Consider the following 20,024-nt stretch of genomic DNA (forward strand, 5'->3'; position numbering starts at 1 on the left):
TATCTACCCAGCAGCCTCGTGCTGTTCAGAGTTAAAAGCCTGAAGCTACGGGGGAAATTCCCCTGGGCACTGCTGCTGCTTTTCAGCACAGGCCCAGGGGCTGGGAGTAGCTGCCTGTGAGGCCCCACAAGACAGAAGATGGGTTAGGGATCTCAAGTCCAAAAAGGCCACTTTGGGCCCCAGAGTGAATCATTCTTTGAAAGTTCACTGCATACTGTCGTCACACTCACCAAGAACTTAGGGCATGCACCTCTGCAGCGCCTGGCACGCGTGGGTGCCTCCCAGGGACTCACTCAATGAACAGTTCACAGGCTGACAGTCCTCCCCATGCAGTTCCAGTGCTGTGGATATTCCGCCCCGCCCAAGCTTGAAGGTAGCTTGTGGCCCAGCCTCATGTAACCCATGCAGTTGACACTGACTGGTTCCTGGACGGTGTATGACCAAACCGAGCTAATCACAGCCAATGGAGGAAGGGCTTTGGAGTCAGAGAGACCTGGGTTTAAGTCCTACTTCTGCTCTGTGACCTTAGGCAAGTTGTCTAACCTCTCTGAGCCTCGTTCACTCATTCGTAAAATGGGGAAGGCAATGCCTACCTTGTAAGGAGGTACAGGACAAAAACATAATGCAGCGTACTCCATACTGGCACATTGCTCAGCAGTGTGATTACTTTCCCAGGCCCTGGCCAGGGATCTTCCCCAAGGGTTGGTCCTCAAGACTCTGCCGCACTCCGGCCTCCCTGAGCCCAGCCACGCCCCTGACCTCCCTGATGACCAGCAAAGCTCTGTGCAGGCCCATCCTCTCTCCAAAGTTTAGGCCTCCTGGGCATCTCCACCAGAATGTCCTCCAGGCACCACAAACCCAGCACAATGTCCTGGCTCGTCCACTACTCTCTGTGTGATTTGGGTCGGTCACCTTGGCCTTGATTTCTATACTATCACGTGAGCAGGTTGCAGTGGACAACAGAGGCTCTCCGGGCCCTAACATCCTAGGATTCTCCACTCCACCATGTCCTCTCCCCAGCTTGTCTCCACCCCCTCCCCAGACTTGCCACCTTCAAAACACAGCACCTCCATTATCCAACGGATCCCAGCTTAAAACCTTACAGCCAACTTGGATTTCTCCATCTTGTTCATCACAGCCCCCAAGTCTGGGTGAGTGTCCCTCGGTCCCGACACTCCCTCCTGGTGCCAGCATCCTAGTCCAGACCCCCCGGCCCTCCAGGCTCCAGCACTGGCCTCCCCATCCAGTCCAACCTCTGCTCTGTCCATCGTGGAGCCCATGCTCTGGTGCAGCTCCTGCCCCAACGGCCTCATCAAGAACGGGATTTCAACAATGTCAGCACCCTGGACACTCTTTCTCAGGTTTGGGGATGAAAACAAGAACCGTTCGTGGTATTCAGACTAGACAACAAAGATTTGTCAAATTCAGCCGTTCATTCCTGTTTTTCAAAACACACCCCTTGGATAGTCACGTCCAATCCAAGACAAACCACAGCATGACAGCTCTGGGCCTTTGCTTCACAAAGGTGCACTTGCATGTGACTTCTTGCATATAATTTCAGGGTGTTCATAACCCCCCAAACCCATCTAGAGAACAAAGTTTGTTCTTAATTGAGCTCATTTTACAGATGGGGAGACTGAGATGCAAAGAGAGGAAGGGATTTATCCGAGAACATGCAGATCCTGCCTTTCTGCCCGGCGCACGGTCAACTTACGAAAGTACTGGGTCCTCTCCGACGCCAGGCCCACAGCTTTGAGTAGTAAATCATGTAACTCCTAACGTCTTTGCGCTCTATTTCCTCACCCTCGCAAGAGGGACCAGGCCTGCCCTGCGAGGCTGTAGTGAGCTGATGTGAGTGCATGGAAGACAATTCCTGTTCTATTCCTTTGCTCGCCTTTCTCTTCCTTTCTTGATAGGATTTGGGAACACAGAAACATTGCTGCCATCTAAAGTGGTCATGGAAGTCTTCGTGGAAGAGGAGAGCCTGGCCTGAGGCTCCATTTTGGGTGCTAAAGAGAGGCAGGGGCCAAGGTTATTAATAGGCCGAGCGAGATGGGCTCAGGGAGGCTGAATGTGATACAGATACCCGGCACCACGGTGAGGAGTACCTGACACCGGAAGGGGAGGGGGCCAAGGGCTGTGGGGAGCGCCGCCTCCCAAAATAGCCAGAGCAGAAGCCTATATAGGTGGCCATCCCACCACAGGCTCACTTCCCCACAGGACCTCCCAGCAGCCCAGCCTTTCACTGCAGGTTCCAGCCCTCCACCCCTACCTGAGGTGAGTGGCAGCTCCTGAGGTTGGAGGAAGATGGAGGGATACAGTGGGGAGGAGGCCAGCTGGAAGGGACAGCTACATCTCCCCTTTCCCCAGTGACACCAGGGCTGGGGTGAGGGCTGCCGGAAGATAGGCAGCTGTGGAGTGCAGCTGTGGAGTGCAGGCCCGAGAGTACGAAATCCTGGGATCTCCATCCCAACTCCTGGCTGGGCCCCAGGTTCCCCACCTGTAGGATGAAAGGGTGGAGCCAGACCTCTGTGGACTCCAGCGATGCCATCAGAGGAGGCAGGAAGAAGGGGTGTGGACGGCTGACCTAATGACACTGTCTGACGCGGTGGTGTGTGTCGAGCCGCCGGGAGGCTCTTGCAGCAGGAGACATGGAGGAAGGAGGGAGAAGGCTGGGCCTCTGCTGAGCCTCTGCCGCAGGGGTCAGTGCTTGGGAGCTCTCGAGGGGCCGTCCTGCGGCTCAGCCATGGGGCTGGGTCCTGAGCACTGGGGAGGAACCCCGCGGACTCCAAGTTCGCAGCCCTGGGGGCGGCCCCTCTGGGCCACTGCCTCCCGGCATGTCCTTAGGCCATTCACTGACTCGCTCTGGCCTCAGTTTCCCCATCAGTACAGCTGGGGAAACAGATTTTCCAACGAAAGCCTCGGGAGTGAACTGAACCTGGGGCTTGACGAGACAGATAGCACAGAAGCCCAGCATGTCCACGTAAACAGCCAGGCTGGGGGTGGGGCTGCTGAGGGCTCCAGGTCAGGAACTGCAGGCTCGGCTGGTGGGCTATTCCCTGAAGGAGCTGACAAACAAGGAGGGGGCAGCCAGAGCCAGCAGTGTCCTAAGGTTTCCAGGAAGGGCAGCCATCCAGGGCGGAGTGGAGGGACACAGTGTTGACAGTGTGAGGGCACTTGAGGTACGGGGCAGCTAGAAGCTCTACCCGGCACCCCATCCGCAAAGGCCAGGGGTCTTAGTCCCGGCCAGTTGCCCACACTTTAAATTGGAGTCTCAAGATCCCAACTTAGGAACCAACACCATCAACACAACAGAGGGAGACAGAACCCCAGAGATGGGGAAGACCACACGCCAAGGTGACAGCGGACTTCATGCAACCGCAGATCAAGACCCCAGGCCTCCTGACTCCCTGTCCAGTGCTCCACACACGCTAGAGGCAGCTGGTTGCCGCGTGAATCCTTGGGAGACCGTGGGAAAGAATGCAACTGGTTTCTGGCTGCATAAAGATTAGGAAGTGTCACATTTCCCAGAGATGACGGTCAGGCCATCAAACCTGCTTAGGTTGTCTGGAAACTACGGTCTAAAGGGGCCACCCTCTCCCCAAACCTGGGCCTTCTGGTGCAGGGTGCAGAGAGATTTCAAGTAGCCTCTTCCACTACCCTCCCCCAAAAGTTTCGTGGGGGCAGGAGGAGTCTGGACCCGCACTATATTCCGTGGCTCAGGAGACCAGGAAAGCAAGTAGCTAGGGGGATCTGAGACGGGTTCTTTGAAAAGTCAGACTAGGAAAAAAAAAAAAAGGTTTCAGTAGCTCATCCCTGACCAGATGTGGGATGGGGCACCCGCAGAGAGCCCAAGGAGAGCCCGCCTACCTGTGCCACCCCCTCCCAGCGTCCAGTGGGTCAGGTTTCCAGACCTCAGCGCTCAGATTTTGCAGCATAAATTTGCATCCAGGACAGACAAGAGCGGAGGCTGAGGTAGGAGCAGAGAGAGAATGGGAGCAGGGCCACGGGGCCCACGAGGGCGTAGGTCTGGCCCCTGCCTTCCATATTCTCCGCGAAGCGGCGGGACATCCTCCGAGATGCACCGACCCGAGACCCTGCGTTGCACCACCAGGCCGGCGCCTCCTGCGTGCCCTTGAGGGCCAGCGAACCCTCCAGACCCGGCTGGTGACGCCGGCGCCCCATAAATTCCAGAGGTCCCCCACACTTCCCCCGGCGCCCTGATCGTAGCCCCTGGGATGGAGAGGACCCCCGGCGGGAGCGGGGCGGCCGCAGGGGCGGGGGCGGCCGCGGGGCGGGCGGCGGGACTGAACTGCTCTGGCTGCGCGCCCAGCCCCGCGCCCCCTGGCTCTGCGCCAGGCCGGCCCGCGTGCGCCTGGCGCGCAGCACTGCAGCGTCGGTCATATGAGCAGAAATGATGAGAAAAGCACTTTTTAATCTTTTCGCACTTGCTCTGCCCGCTCAAACAGTTGCAGGATGTCGATAACAGACTTGCTCAGCGTTGAGGACATCAAGAAGGCAGTGGGGGCCTTTGCCGGTGAGCAGCGCGCTCCCCTCCCCAGCCCTCTCCCCTCACCCACCACCCCGGCCCCAGCGCCCCAGCGGCCGGCAGTCCGCCCCAGCGCCCCCCTGTCCATGCATGCCGTCGGGTGCCCGCGGGGCGGGGAGGGGGTGTCCTCAGCATTTCCCAAACTCCATCCAGGAGGGACGTGGAACGGGTGGGGAGGCCGGGCGCCCTGCCCCAGCAACCGACATCGCGGGCGCCAAATGCTGGGTGGCCGAGCTGCGAGCACTGGGGTCCTGGACCCAGGACGATGACCTTCGGGTCCTCGTGGGCGCTCGGGACTTCCCCTTCCAGGCATGTGGAAGGGGCTACAGGCATGCACGCCTTCTCTCCGACCCCTTTCCTTGACCCCCACTCTGGACAGGGCTCTTCTCGCACATTAGTGGCTGGGGCTGGCCCCACCACTGTCCCAAGCCCCACTCCGGGGCTTAGAGCGCCCGTCCCAGGAGCCCGCGAGCCAGGTGACCTTCCCGCTCCTGGCCCCACCCTGCCGGGGCATCCTCAGAGCTTGCAACTTCCAGCCCCCTGAGCTGCCCAGGGAGGGAAGCAGGCTCTCACCTCGGTGAGCTGCCCTGGACTCCAGCACTTAGCTGCCTTCCTTCCCCCTCCCTCCCATTACCAAGATGGGGCAAACTGGGGCTGGGAGAGGGTCAGAAACTTGCCGACAGCCACCTCCTAGGCAGAAGGGAGATTAGAACTGGGGTCCCATCCAGGCCTTGGTCCCCCACCCTAGTGTCAGAGGTGGAGCAACTTCCCTTTCCTCCTGCCTGGGGTGAGCGGAGGAGAACATGACTCTCAACAGGACCCCCCCACACACACACACGTTACTTGGCCTAACATGGTATCCTTTCCTGGGTGTTCTTAAAAAGATGCTCAAGACATAGAAAATTGGGAGGGGGTCCTATTTCCTTTCTGCTTGGTGCCTCTTCCCCTGGGCATGAAGAAGCTGGGAAAAGCCACCCTCCCAGGGCACTGTGATAACCCAGCCACTTCTCCTTGACCCACCTTGCTCCCTCTGAATTCCTGGGGAGCCTTCTAATACCCCCAAGTCCCACTGGAATGGATTTCTGCAGCAAAGCCAGGACTCCTGGGTCCTCCCACTCCTTCTCTCACTGTGTGACCTTGAGAGAAATTTGTCCTCTTTGTGTTAATTTCCTGGCAACACCATCGGTGACCAAGGAAAAGGTGGCCCCCTCCCTCACTCTTGATCCCACTCCCCCACCCCCAAAACACACACACCATTTTCACACCCCCTCCAACTCCCCTGCCCACTTCCACTCAGCTGCCACGCAAAAGGCTTCCTGAAAACCAGGAAGCCCTCTGCCTTCCAAGGCTACCCCCACCATCAGCGAAGGGTCCAGTGAAGGGTGGGGGCATGCCTGGGAGCCAGCGAGATGTGGGTCCCTCTTCCACCTCTAGACGTGACCTTGGACAAAGCACCCTCTCGTGTCCTGGCATCCCTCAGCCCTCTGATGGAGGCCCAGCCCCTCATCCCCCAGGACTGGCACAGAGGAGTCAATCAATACATGCTGTGACACACCTCATTCTCCCCTGCCTCGCTGCTGCCCCTTCTTTGTCCTCATTTTAACCCGCACCTCTCCACCCCCACCCCCACAGCTGCGGATTCCTTCGACCACAGAAAGTTCTTCCAAATGGTCGGCCTAAAGAAAAAGAGCCCGGATGATGTGAAGAAGGTGTTCCACATCCTGGATAAAGACAAGAGTGGCTTCATTGAGGAGGATGAGCTGGGGTAAACTGAGGCCTGCAGGGGCTGCCTAGCCGGAGGCTCAGGGAGAGGGATTGGGACTCCTGCTGCTGAGTTCCCGTCAGATCTGCCCTTCTCTCTGCACCCTTCACAGAAAATAATCCTGCCCGACCACTGTCGCTTCCGGAAGAATAAAATCCTCAGCAGAAAGTGTAACTAACTAGGTTAAACTGTAGCCACTTAATATTGCTAATGGAATGATGCTACTTAATAATTTAATACAATTGAAGAGGCCGTTTTTCTCTGCCTACCACCGTAGGCAACACAGAGAGAACTAGCTCGAGGACTGCATTGATTTTGCATTTGTCTAAAAGGCACCTTCCACCATCCCGCAGACCCCCACTTTTCTGTACCAGTGTCACTAGAGCAGTTTCTAGGCAAATCAGGGTTGCAGAATGAGCTTTGGGGTTTCAGAAATCCGGGGAGCAAAGCAAAGCTCCTTTGCTGATGCAGTTTTGCATTTCCCAGCTGTGCCTTATATCACTCTGGACAAGGCTGCCTCGAATTTTGTCAGAAAGAGAAAGAGGAGGGTGTGGAGCGGAGCCTTTCACGTAGGGACTTCCCCATCCATCCAGTCTTACCCCAAACCATCCCACAAGGATACCCTTTGTCTAGAAACTTCTACCCACCCACAACTTCTATGCCCAATGTGCGCGCGCGCACACACACACACACACACACACACACACACACGCTGGCTTCTCCCTGTCCTCCAGGTATCACTTTTTCCAGGAAGCCTCCCCTGACACTTCTCCTCACCCCAGGTGGGATGAATGTATCCTTTCAGCAGCTGTCTCTGCTGCCTCATCACTGCATCCATCACACTGCATGGTCTCTGTCAGAGTACTTGACCCCTCCTCGTTTCTCCAGGCAGTTTTCTAGGATCATCTCTGCGCCCCCAGTTTCCAGGATGGCCCAGCACAGGGAAGACACTTTTGTGTTGCTTGTGTTGGCTGAATAAATAAACAAGTGCAGGTGCCCTGCCTGAAGTGAGGTCAACCCTTCACTGAGGACGGCCTGTCCTTCCCGCACACCCACCCACAAAGGCACAGCCACAGCCCGGGCTGCCTGGCCCAGCTGCCCACTTCCCCTGCACAGATACCAGCCCACCGTTCATACAGTGTTCCTGCAAGGTGACGAGACCTGACTCCCTCCTTGGCTTTTCTTCCCAGATCCATCCTTAAGGGCTTTTCAGCGGATGCCAGAGACCTGTCTGCTAAAGAAACCAAGACGCTGCTGGCTGCTGGAGACAAGGATGGAGACGGCAAGATTGGGGTCGATGGTGAGTAGCCATGACCTGGGGCCTGGTGGGTAGCATGGTGGGTCTTGGGATGTTTGGATACTAAAAGCTCAGTGCTATGTCTGCCACGTGAAAAGGAGAGGAGGGGTCCCGCACTCCCCACGATCAGAAAAGGCAATTGGTTAGGTCTGAGAGCTCTGTTGTGTGAGCCAGGCAAAGAAAATCTGGTATATTTTTTTCTAAATTTGAACAACCCCAAAGGAACACATTCTTTTTTTTCTCCCTACCTTGTGGAGAATTCAGGAGAGTGTGGGATTTTCCCTGAACTTTGCCTGCACTTTTGCTGGGTTCTGATCCCAGCTCTTCCCAAACGGCTGTGTGACCTTGGGTACTCTCTCTCTTCCTCTGGGCCTTAGTCTCCAATCTGTAACCCAAGGAGATGAGGCCAACTGATCCCCCAGGACCTTGCCGGCTCTCACGTTCTCAGATTCCAGGGATGGAAACTCCTTATCTCCTATCCTCCTCAACATCTTGTCCGGGTGTCTTGTAACTTCAAGTCTCAGAACCTGTTTTGGCTTCACCATAGTCCACGGTTCCAGCATTGTAGGAGAGCCAGGAAAAATAGCCAGCCAGGGATCGGCTGGGAATTAGGAAACGGAATCTCTTGCTTTTCAAGCTTTGCTTTCAGACCAGGTGAGGGGCTGGTGGTCCAGCATCTCCCATCCTTCTCTATTCAGATCGAACCTGTATTCACAGAGCACATGCCAGCATCATTCTCTTTCTTAGCATCACGATATCCTTAAGAGTGATCTCCATTTTGCTGGTGGGCAAACTGAGGTTGAAGATGCTTAGCCTGGTCAAAGAGCTAGGACAGGAATTTCTGGTGAAGCAGGAATTTTGAACCAGGTCTGAGTAACTCTTTCCAACATGCTACGCTGCCCCTGCTCCTGGGCTGTCCTTTCTGCCGGGCTAAGAGAAAACTGCGTGGAGGTGTTTGGCCTCTAGATTCAGGTTGTCTGGGGTCAAATCCCAGCCCTGCCACTTTAGCTTTGTGACTTTGGGCAATTCAGGTACCTAACTTCTTTGGGCCTTCAATTTTCTCATCTCTGAACTGAGGATAATTCTCATCTCTAGGATTGTCGTGGGGATCAGATGTGTTCGTGTGTAAAGGGTTTAGAATAGTCTCTGGCACAGAGCAAGTGCTATATACGTGTCCGTTCATTGTAGTCATCCTTTTTGCACCCAGCGTTGAGCCCATAGCTGCCCCCATGCTCTGCTTACTCTGTCCTTCACCAGCTGTGACCTTGACCAGACTTCTGATCCCATGCCAGACAAATGGAATACGCAGTTTTGTCCTAAGACTTCCTTGGGCTTGTTGTGAAAATTAAGTGGCCATAGACAGAAAATTGCTTTAGGAAAGGTACAGGATTCTGAACGTGGGTATAGTTTATTAAAGTTTTATGCCAGAATCAAGAACAGAGAACCTCTGTCAAGGTCAGAGGCAGCGAGTTGCCTGGCCTTGTGATGCCAGCTGCCCTGTTTGTGGCTGGGGAGGAGGGAGGTAGTTTTAAAGGAGCCAGAACAGAGGGTGCTGGGGAGAAAGGGGTGGCTGGTCGTGGTGACTCTGGTGAGTGGCACACTTCCTACACATGCATCCTCACCAAACCACTTATCAGGTAGCTCCACCCGAGCCCAGATTCCCACCGTGAGCCCATCCCAGGCCTGCAGACCTGCCTCCCATTTTTATGTGTAGCCAATATGCCACCACCCAGAAGCCCGAGGCAGGGTCTTCATGACTGGCTTCTCAGCAACCACCTAAATGATGAAGAAAAGCCAGACCAGATCCTGGCCTGCTTCGCTCCCTTGCTCCCTCCCTGCTGAACTCAGATCTCAAAGAGCTCACTAAACTCTTCCAACAGACATTTACGGAGAGACAACCCTGTGCCCGGCAATGGGGGAGGGAAAGTTGAATTCGGCCCAACCCCCAGAGACACCATTTCCTGGCTGGGTGCCCTTGAGCCCCCGTTTCTTCACCTGTAAATTGGGCACCATAATACATACCTCACTGGGATTTTGTGAGGAGTCCATGACAGCACATAAGGGAGCGCTGAGTGCACAGCCAGGGCATATAGTAAGTGCTCAGCAAACAGCACTGAGATGCTATTTCTCGTCTACCTGCATGTTGCTCGCAGTGCTATGTACACGTAACACAAAGGAACAGTAATACAGGCAGAGGCCGGGAGGCACAGACGAGCTCTGCGGAGAGGGCGAGACAGCGGGCGACCGTGCAGGTCTGGAGGCTGTGGGCACAATGCCTCCGGCTGGGAGGGCAGTGGAAGGAAGGCCAGGCAAGGCGCTGGTATCCGCAAAGGCACTAAGGCTGGGCATGTTTAGAAAGGGGCGAGATGATTGATTTGCCCAGAGGAAGAGGGGACAGAGAAATATTACCAGGACGTGTAATGTGTGCCCAGCCTAGTGCTGGTTCTGCACAAATGTCACATTTGACCTTGAGATGACTGAGGACATAGGTGTTGATTCAGAAAGAGCAGCTCCAGTGCCCGGGGTGACAGTGAATTCAAACCCAGCTCTGTCTGCCAGGACAGAACAGGCTCAGGCCAACCTGGTGCAGGTCTGGGGGGGTCAGGGCAGAACACAACGGGGGTGGGAGGGGCCCCACACTTCATGCTCCTGAGGTGAAAAGACGCAGACACCTCCCCCGAGCCACTTCTGCCCCAAACACAGTACATTTTCTGGAAGGTGATGGGAGGGATGGGGTGATATCGCCCAACAGGCAGATGAGAGGCAGAGCCCTTTGCGGGGCCCCCGGGGGTTCTAGTTCTGCTTTGCTGCCTGCTCCCTTTAAAGGATGAGGGGTCTGAGCCCAGCCTACCAGTTGGAGGATGCTTTCAACGCATGGGGGGGCCTGGGGCAAGTCACAGAACCCCTGTGACCATGCCTGCTCTTTCAAGTCACGAGTCACATCCCTAGCCAGCCACGGGGGTCCCTTCCAGAGCTGGGACTCCACAGATGCCCCAGGGAATAAACCTCTAGGAGAGGCCCGGCTCGGCAGTTAGGCTCAGCTGTGTGACCTTGCATAACGATAACAGTAACATCTAACTTCATGGAGCACTGACGTGTCCCAGGCACTGTGCTTACCACTTTACTCATTGAAACTTCCTAGCTATCTGAGGTGGATACTGTTACTATCCCCATTTGATAGAGGAGGACACGGAGGCTCAGAGAGGCTAATGGTTTGCCTACAGGTCCACACCTCAGAGGAGACAAGGTCAAGATTGGAGTGCAAGTCTGTCTAGATCCAAAACACATGCCTGTGCTCCTCGCTTCATTCATTCACTCAGTTTAGTGACCTCCCACCATAAGATGATTTATTCATTGACTCATTGCTTGTTTTTATCTCCCCCACTGGGATGTCAGTTCCACAAGAGCAGGAACTTTGTTTTGTTCAGTTCTGACCCCAGCATCTAGAATAAGACCTGGCACAGGGTAGGGGCACAAGAAAAGTTTGTTGAATGAATGAACGAACGAATGAACGAATGAACGAACGAACGAACGAATGTGTCCAGCTCTGGGGATGGAATGATGAGGGAGTGTGGAGTGGAGGGAAGGAAGAGGTCTGCCAGCTAAGACTGGAGATGTATGTGGGCTGGGGGGCTTGCGTGTAGCAGGCGCTGGGGATTCTAGAAGCAGGGACTGCCTCCATCTCCAGCTCTGTTTGCCCTTCTGAAGGTCGGTGACATTGACCAAGTTCTTGAGGACCCCAGACTGAAGGGAGGGGAGAGAAAGACAAAGTTCTAATAATAACCCTTTGCATTCGCGTCTCTAGGGCAACTGCTTCCAGGAAGCTCAGACTTTTATAGATGTGGTCGATTGATTCTCAAAGGCCACCCAAGTGCAGAGCTAGTAAAGGGGGGTTTTAAGGCAGAAAAAGAGAAGCTGGATGTAGGTGGAAGTTGCCCAAAAGCCCAGTTGGGCACAAATAGGTGATACGGAGTGGCATATTCCTTCTCACGTACTCGCCCTTCGCAGTGGGTCCTGCGTGAGGTGGGTCCTGAGTGAGAATCACCTGGAGGGCTTTTCACAACAAGATGGCCATGCCCCATTCCCCAGTTTCTGATTGCTGGGGTGGGGTGGGGACCAAGCTCCCAAATGGTGCTGATAATCCAAGGAGCACACTTGGAGAACCACTGCAGTACAGTAATCTTATAAAGCAAGTACCATCATTCTTCCCATTTTACAAATGAGGAAACTGAGGCACTGAGAGGTTAAGTAACATGCCCAGGGCTACTTAGTAGCAGAGCCGGCATTGGGGTTCAGAGGTCCAGCCAGGACCTTCTGACACCCTGCCTCTCACACGGGCCTGTGTCCCCAGCCCGGGCTCTCCACACTCCGTGCCTGCCCACATTGAATGTGCAGGCGGAAAGGAATAGCGATTACCATCCCTGGGGCACTTCCTGTGTGTTGGGGCCTGCACCCCGCCTTCCTTCTTTTAGCTCATTCAGTCCACACAACAGCTTCTCAAGATACACCGTCACTGCACAGACAAGGAAACTGAGGCTCAGGAAAGTGGGGCAACTTGGCCAGGACCACACAGCTATTCAGCATGGGGGCCTTCTGCAAACCTTCACGCCCTGATCCCCATATCTCGCTCCTCCCCGCCATGCTGCGGACGAGGTATGCGCCCCCATACGCACCCGCATGCAATCCTGGTTCCGGCTTCCCTGAAATCCGATCCCGGTTCCTGTGCTTCACACCTGTTTAACTCAAGAGCCTATGGTTTGCTTTTTGCTTCTATTGCTGAAAAATTTAGTCATAATGATCGCCTGACCTTTGCAGTCGGCTCCACTCGCGTGCCTCAAGACATTTTTGTCTCTTCCGCTTCCTTCTGGCGAAACCTGTTCTCTTTTATCCTTACGTAGCCTATGGAACAACATGGGAGGTGGGGGAGGGGGAGGAAACCTCGGGGCTGAAACCCCGGAAGTCAGGCAGAAACTTACAACCATAGCACCAGCGTGCGTGCTACCGCGGGACTGGCCAACCTTTCCTCTCTCTGCGCATCCATTTCCTCAGCCCAAAGTGGGCTACAAATACCCACCTCCAAGGCTTGCTGCTTGAATTAAGTGAGTGGTCTGGAAATGATTCCTTTCCTCTTATTTTATGTCAGTGCTTTCTTTTGGAAGCCACCCTGAAACCCTTTGGAAGTAGTGGAATACCAGTCCTCAGAGATGAAATTGAGTCTCAGATGGGAGGGAAGTGAGAAGGATGGAAGGAGTCTTGCCAGCCTCCCTGTAATGCTAGCCCGCCAGCCCCTATGAGATTGGATTTCCGAGCCAGGCCGGATGTGCTTATCAGGGCCAGCCCGCAGTCCTGATGGCAGGGCCCTACGGTGTAGAGTTTTGTCCCATCTTACTGCATCCTCCACCAGCCTGATAAGGTCTGGGGGACGGAGTCTGTGTTCTATACTGAGATGCGGAAACCAAGGTCCAGTAGACACGAAGTGCCAAAGTCACAAAGCAAATCCTTGGTCTAATGGAACCGGTCTCCTGACTCTACCACTCCCTCCACAGGCTGAGCTGAGACATTCACGTTATCAACGGTTTCGGTGCTTAGCAAGATGCTGCTTTAATTCCCGCGTGGAACTCCCGAACCCTGGCCTTAGGCTGCACTAGATAAGATTTAGCAGAGGGAGAGGAAGCAGCTCTCCTTATATAACTGCCCTCCTGTAAACAGGAGCAGTACCGAGAGAGCAGCGAGAAGACACTCCCTCTCCATTCATTCCTGTCCTGCCTCTGGGTTAAAGCTTGACTCAGAATCCAGGGCAACTTCTACTCCAACCTCTGAGGAGACACACGCTGGCCTGAGTCACGCCTGAGTTAGAATCTTCCTGGCTGAGTGACTCTCAGCCTTCGTTTCCCTGGAACTAAAATGGGGATGAGGGAACCGGGGAGGATGAAATGGGATGACACAGAAGGCAGTGCCTGGGACAGCCTGAGCCCCCAGAAGTGTTTACGCAGGCTCCTTGAGGCCACCTGGCATGCCCCCGGGTGACCCTGCCTCCCCGTTCTCAGGGTTCAGAAAGTGATCTCTGTTTGCAATAGCAACTTATAAGAAACCCAGCCCAGGAGCTATTTAGAGGCGAGGTGATAACAGGAGGTCGGTGCCTTCATCCTGGTCATCATGACAGAGGGAAGGAAAGAGCCTTCCAGGCGCTGACTCAATGTCCGTCTCAGTTTCACTGCGGGCTATCAGCGTGTGCTGGTCTCACCTGTCAATGGCTTCTAAATTTGTCCAATCCCCACAGCACCCAGGACTGGGACAGACCTAATTAGGCTAATTTCAGTTTCCTAAGGGAAAGGAAAGAACTGAGTCCTCCCATCCTCTGACCCTGTAACTGCAGCTCCCCAGCCCCCACCCCACCTCTCTTTCTGATTGGATGGTGAAGAAACCAGTAAGCTGGCCCCAGGGGCTTTGGGTGAGGCTTCTACTGCAAACAGAGGGCTGTACTTGCATTCTAATAGGACGGAGGACTCTGGATCCCTCCAAAGGCACACTCCCTTGCATCTCTCCAATAAGACTGATTTCATTTCATTCCCTCTGTGTGCCAGGCGCCACTGTAAACGGCACCTCTCATCCATTGTCTCCTGTAGCCCTCACCATAACCTGGTGAGACTCAATATCCCCATTTTACAGATGTGGAAACTGTCAAAGACTGAGTTTCCATGGATGCTGGAAGTGGGATCCTAACTCGGATGGGATAGACAGTGTCAGAAACTTCTACCAGGTCAGCTGCTTGATCTTTAGGCTTCTCGTGCCCTCTGTCTGTTTACATCTTCCTGGTCTTAGTTTCACGATTTGTGTGGCTCTTACTTCAGAGCTCCAACCTATGGCAGTTGTGCGGAAGACATCCAAGGGAGGTCGGACTAACATGTATAGACCACCTACCATGTGCCAGGCCCTTCTGTGTTTGCTCATCTCGTCTTCCCAATAGCCATGCAAGTAGGTATGATCATACCCACTCTACAAATGAGAAAACTGAGGCTTGGAGAGGAAAGTAGTGATCTAAGGCCACCCAGCCAGGAAATGATGGAACAAGATTCAGCTCCAGGGTTGCGAGAAGGTTGTATGCAGGTACTAGGTGGGGACAGGAAGTGGTGGGGGACAACAATAATGCCAAGAAACAAGCTACAGTGCCACTGGTGGAGTCCTTGCTCCGTGACAGGCAGTAACCAGGCATTTCATAGGCTTAGAGCTGTAGAAGCATCTTGAGATAACAATAGCTACCAAATGCTGAGTGCTGGCCATGAACCAGGCCTGTGACAGAGCTTTAGTGCTGCTTCCTCTGAACAATCCAAGGAGCTCCATTGTACAGAGGAGGAAACTGAGGCACGATGAGATAAAGTAGCTCGTCCAAGGTCACAGAAGCACGAAATGGGAGATGGGAACTGATCCCGGCCCCTGTACTCCAAACACTGTGGGAGCACTGGGAAGGTGTCTTCTAGACCCGACACTGCAGATAAGAAAACCAGGACGTGGACGGGTTAGGTGTCTTGTGCAGGACACGAGTGATGGCAGAGCCAAAACTAGAACCCTGTTCCTCCGACCCCAATCCCCATCCCAGCATCCTCCCGCCAATCAGATGACCTCGACTCGACAGGGTCTTTGTATGTTTGCTCATTTGTTTTTCTCTAAGGAGGGACACGGACATTTTAGAGGAGACTTTTTTTGCTGGGAGACTGCTCGTTAACTGGCTTGCTCCTAACAGCTCTGCCCTGAGGGAGACACAAATGGAGCAGAAGAGGTGACCCCTGCCCTCAATTTGTCTACAAAGTGCCCTTCTCCAGGTTCTGGGACGATAAAATTAGAATCCTTTGTTTTCGGCAAAAACCCAGGGCATATGGCCATTGTGATATCTTGGCTGCGTCAGAGTGGGTCCCAGTGAGCAGAGGGGTCTGTTTGCAGAGGCTTTTAAAAACGCCAAAGGTTCAAAATCTCTCCCATAGTCGGACCCCAAAATGCCTGACTTTCCACCTCCGGGGAGTCCCCTGATCAGTGTTGCTTGGTCCCCTGCATGTGACTGTGCCAGATGCCCTCCAGTGTGAAAGCGATTAACGAGCTGTTTACTGATGAGCACGGGAGCCTGTCATTTCCAGGGTGAGGGTTAGGGGAACTCATCATTTCTAGGGTGAGGGTCAGTGCAGGCTGAGAGAGGGTGAGGACCGACTTCCCCCTTAACAGTCTCTCCGCGAGCTGGCGTTGGCAGACCGAGTCACGTCTCCTTTATCCCAGGACAGAGCAACTCGGTGCCCAAGGACAGGATATACTGGTTCTGGCCAATGTCCGATTAAATGGCAGGTTGAATCTGGAGAGAGTTCATGCTTCTACCCCACCTGGGATGTTGGCCCAATCAGGAATGGCCTCTCCATATTCATGTAGGGCGTGTTCCTGAGACCACAGACCAGGTCCTGCCTCTGCCTCTTATTTCCCACGTGATGCTGACACGTCACCTCCCCAGACCTCTATTTCCCCATCTATAAAGTGGGAATCATCTCACTTACCTCCCAGGCTCTTGTGAGAATTACGTGAGGTTAAGTCGGTACTTGTTGAACCCTCAGGAGAACTCAGGAGCCACCCAGCCAGCCAGCCAGCTCTCCATCCATCAGTCCATCCATCAGGCATTTGTTTACTAGCACCTGCTGTGCCAGGCCTGTTCTATTACGAGGAGCATGGTGAACAAGACAGATGGGACTCCCTGCCCTGCTGGAATTTACATTCTAGTAGGAGAAGGCCAATAAGTACATAAATAAGATCATTCCGGAGCATGCTAAGTACCAAGAAGTAAATAAAAAAGGGCTGATATGACAGAGTCATGGCCGGTGGCGGTATCTGAGCTGGTTCACGTGTGTCTCTATACTTAGGTCAGAGTAGTTCGGGAACCTCCAGGGTAAAGAAGGAAGCCCAAGAGCATAGCTTGAATCACGTCTACTATGTGATCTTGGTTGAGCCACTGCACCCTTGGGCCTCAGTTTCCCCATCTCTAAAATGCAGACAAAAGCATCTCTCCCATGGGATAATGGTGAATGTTTAATGAGATAATATATGCAAAACACTCCCATGTGAGCATTCAATACATCGTAATTTTTTAATTTTATAAAAATGGACAATGTCCATAAAAGACATCTCAAAGAACCACCTCCCCTATGAGTTGCTGTAAGATCACAGGTGCTCATTGGCTGAAAAAGAAAAACATTTTGACACCTGGCTCGTGGGGATTTTTAGAGGGTTTGGTGTTGGGGTATGTCCCTGCCATGCATTGTTACCACCCAGCCTGTGACCCCGGGGTTCTCAGGACCAGCTGGAGGACCCCCCCTCCTACCTTGAGTTGATATCCAGGCCCCCACATCCGGTCATCTGCCTTTCCTGTCCTCAGGGACAGCCTAGGGACAGGAGAGGGCAGTATCCACTTCCCAGGTCAGACCTCAGAAAGGTGAGAAGCCCAGGTACGCGTCCCTCCACGGGGCCGTCAGCACCTGGTTATTTCTATGGCGACAGCACGTGTTGGTCTGGTTGGTTTTGGTTTTTTTTACCTGGAGATCGTTCTGGCTTATAGAAGCATTGCAGTAGTAGGACAGAGCTCTGTGTGCCCCTCCCCCAGCGCCCTCTGATGCTAACATGTTACGTAGCTCTGGTACAGTGGTGAAAACTAAGAAATGACACATGTGCTTCAACCAAAGTCTGGGGAGAGCGAGGCGAGCCTCAAGGGAGCCCCAGATACTTCTCGTGGCTTCTTTGAAGCCATTTCACATCTAGTTTTTCGTTTGTCTCTCAAGGGAATTCTTACTGCTTCTCCCCTCACTCCACTGATGAGTGGGGAACTCACACGCAGGGAAGGACATTTCCCAGGACACAAGGCCAGGCTGGGCCTGGAACCCTAGCTCTTGATCCATACGCACGCTGTCTCCACCTTATGACACTGAATTTTCTAGAGCTACGGGGGCCCACACTCTCTGGCAGGCTGAGTCATGCCATCTCAGGGACCCATAGTGGCAGAGGGTGGCAAACTCCTTTTTGTTCTCTCTTGTCTCCTGGAGAGAAAAACCACAGAGGAGACACTCCTGGGGCCCCCCTTTATTCTACATCAAGGTCTCAGAAGAGCTGGCTGCTGAGCCACACCCCCTGTCACCACCACGGGGAGGACCCCACTGTTCAGAGGCCATAGAAAACGGGCAGGGGGGTTCACAGTGAGAGCTCAGCACCCCCTGTACTCCAGTACATCTCTTCCGATGATCCCCAACTCAAGATGCAGAGTCGACTTGCTTCCTTTACAGATGAGAACATTGAGGCTCAGAGAGGCTAGGCGTCTGAGGTCACACAGCCCAGCAGCAGCAGAGCCACCTGGGGCCCAGGCCTTTTCAGCTGTACTCGTCCTGTCATACACGATACCAGTCCAGCCCAGCTACCGGGTCTTTCCCAAACACATGCCCTTGTTTCTGTCCTGAGTCCTGACGGTGAAAGCCCCCCTCTGCCATCCCTCCCCCTCCATCTTTTCTCCCATGGGAATCCTGTATCTGCTCACAGGCTCTATCAGAAGCCACCTTCCCACTGAAGCTTTTGCTGACACCTTAACTAGAAGGTACCTCTTCTCCCTGTGACACGATAAAGTCTCTGTGCCTCTTTTGCCTTTTCACAAACATGCCCGACGCCCTCCGTGTCAGGCGCTGAGCCAGGGGGTGGGACGGAGCAGTGAACAACACGAGTGGCATCTGGAGCTTTATGTTCCAACGGGGGAGGCAGACAACAAATGAATACGCAAGAATATACTCAAAAGTGTTTGGAGAGTGGTAAGTGCTGTGGATACAATAAAAAATGGTGACAGCGAAGAGGATCATGGTAGAGGAGGGTCCCTGCTTTGTCCAGAATGGTCAGAGAAGGTGCCTCGAAGGGTGACATGTGGGCTGGGTCCAGGTGAGTGAGAAGGAGCTAGTCAAGAGAAAGTCTGGAGAGTGGACCAGGCGGAGCGAACAGCAGGTGCAAAGATCCTGAGGTCGGAATGCCTTCAATATACCTGAGCTTCAGAGAAAAGGCCAGCAGCGTGGAGCACTTCCTGCCAGATGTCGTCTTCCTCCCCGACTAGACCAGAAGCTGCTGTGGAGTAGGGACCATCTCCTCTTTCCCTGTATCTCCCCTCACCTGGAGGCTCTGCAAAGTCACTTCTCATCTCCGGGCCTCAGTTTTCCCTCCTGTAAAATGGAGACAATACCTCCTGTTTTCCTGAGTGTGAAGCTAAATGAGGAGCTGTGTGAGACCGAGTCCAGCTCATCCTGAGCCCCTCTGTGGATACGCTCATCCCTCTGAGCTGTGCGGAGATGTCACGTACTCAGGGTCTTGCTCTGTCCCCGAAGTGGATGAGCGCACAGTGTTTCCTGAAGCTGGCGGCTCACCAGAATCACCTTCTAACAAATAAAATAACTCATCCCTTTTCCCAGACCTCCTAAGTCAGAAATTCCAAGGCCAGGGCCTGGGAGTCTGTGTCTTCTTAGATTCTGCTGGTGATCCTTGGGAAACAATGAGACCCAGGTGGTTAACAAGACGTCAAAGTGGCACAGACCTGGGTCTGAATCCTGGGTCTGCTTCTTAGTAGCTATGTGACCTTATAAAAACTGCTGGACTCTGAGCCTGTTTCCTCATCTGTAGCATGGGAATAATGATAAAACACACATTACAGGATTATTGTCAGGTTCAACTAAGATATTGTATATAAAGTGCTTAGAATAGTGACTGGCATGTCACAAACGTTCAGAAAATTACCATTGCTATTATTAGTGCAGTTATTATTAATAATTATGGGTGGCATGACACCATGAAACCAAAGGTATGCTAGGCTCACCATTTCCCATCTCACTTCATTCATTCATTCATTCATTCATTCATTCCCACACTCACAAATGCCATCACTCCAGGACTCCCACAGCAGATGTGAAACCTAATAGAAAGCCCCGTGCAGGATACCCAACGGTCAGGCCGTCGCCAGTCTCTTCTGTACCATCCACCTCTGACTCACCTCTTTGTCATTTTCTTTTGCAGAATTCTCCACTCTGGTGGCTGAAAGCTAAGAGGCTCTGACTGCCCCAGGTCTCCCACCTCTCTACCCCAAACCCCCAATCTCAGCCCCTCTTGCTGCCCTCCTGCGTTTCTGTTCAGTTTGTTTATGTTATTTTTTACTCCCCCGGTCCCCCTCCGGCCCTCAAATGCCACCATTCTTCTGGAAAATGCTGGAGAAACAATAAAGGCTGTACCAATTGGATTCTGCTGCTCAGGAGGATCCAAGCCAGGGATCCTGCCTTGGCTTTCCAGACATACCTGCACAGGAGTTAGACAGAAAAGATGGGATGGAAGAGAAATTTACTGAGCCCCTCCTCTGCATTTGGTACTGAGCATGG

The 20,024-nt window shown here is 53.7% G+C and overlaps 1 protein-coding gene across 3 annotated transcripts; it reads left to right on the top strand.

Moving 5' to 3' along the window:
• The first annotated feature begins 2,191 nt into the window (after positions 1 to 2,191).
• On the top strand, positions 2,192 to 19,917 carry PVALB (parvalbumin). 3 transcript variants are annotated; one of them, XM_033116733.1, is made up of 5 exons: positions 2,192 to 2,277; positions 4,470 to 4,537; positions 6,182 to 6,314; positions 7,502 to 7,611; positions 19,669 to 19,917. In XM_033116733.1, the coding sequence occupies exons 2-5, from the start codon at positions 4,477 to 4,479 to the stop codon at positions 19,695 to 19,697; spliced, it is 333 nt and encodes a 110-aa protein (XP_032972624.1). In that variant the 5' UTR covers positions 2,192 to 2,277; positions 4,470 to 4,476; the 3' UTR covers positions 19,698 to 19,917. The 3 variants fall into 3 exon arrangements, with proteins under 3 accessions (XP_032972624.1, XP_032972623.1, XP_032972625.1); XM_033116732.1 differs by lacking the exon at positions 2,192 to 2,277 and adding an exon at positions 3,853 to 3,975; XM_033116734.1 differs by lacking the exon at positions 2,192 to 2,277 and adding an exon at positions 3,982 to 4,196.
• Positions 19,918 to 20,024: the final 107 nt, after the last annotated feature.

Source organism: Rhinolophus ferrumequinum, chromosome 10, assembly GCF_004115265.2.
Source record: "Rhinolophus ferrumequinum isolate MPI-CBG mRhiFer1 chromosome 10, mRhiFer1_v1.p, whole genome shotgun sequence".
Taxonomy (NCBI): Eukaryota; Metazoa; Chordata; class Mammalia; order Chiroptera; family Rhinolophidae; genus Rhinolophus; species Rhinolophus ferrumequinum.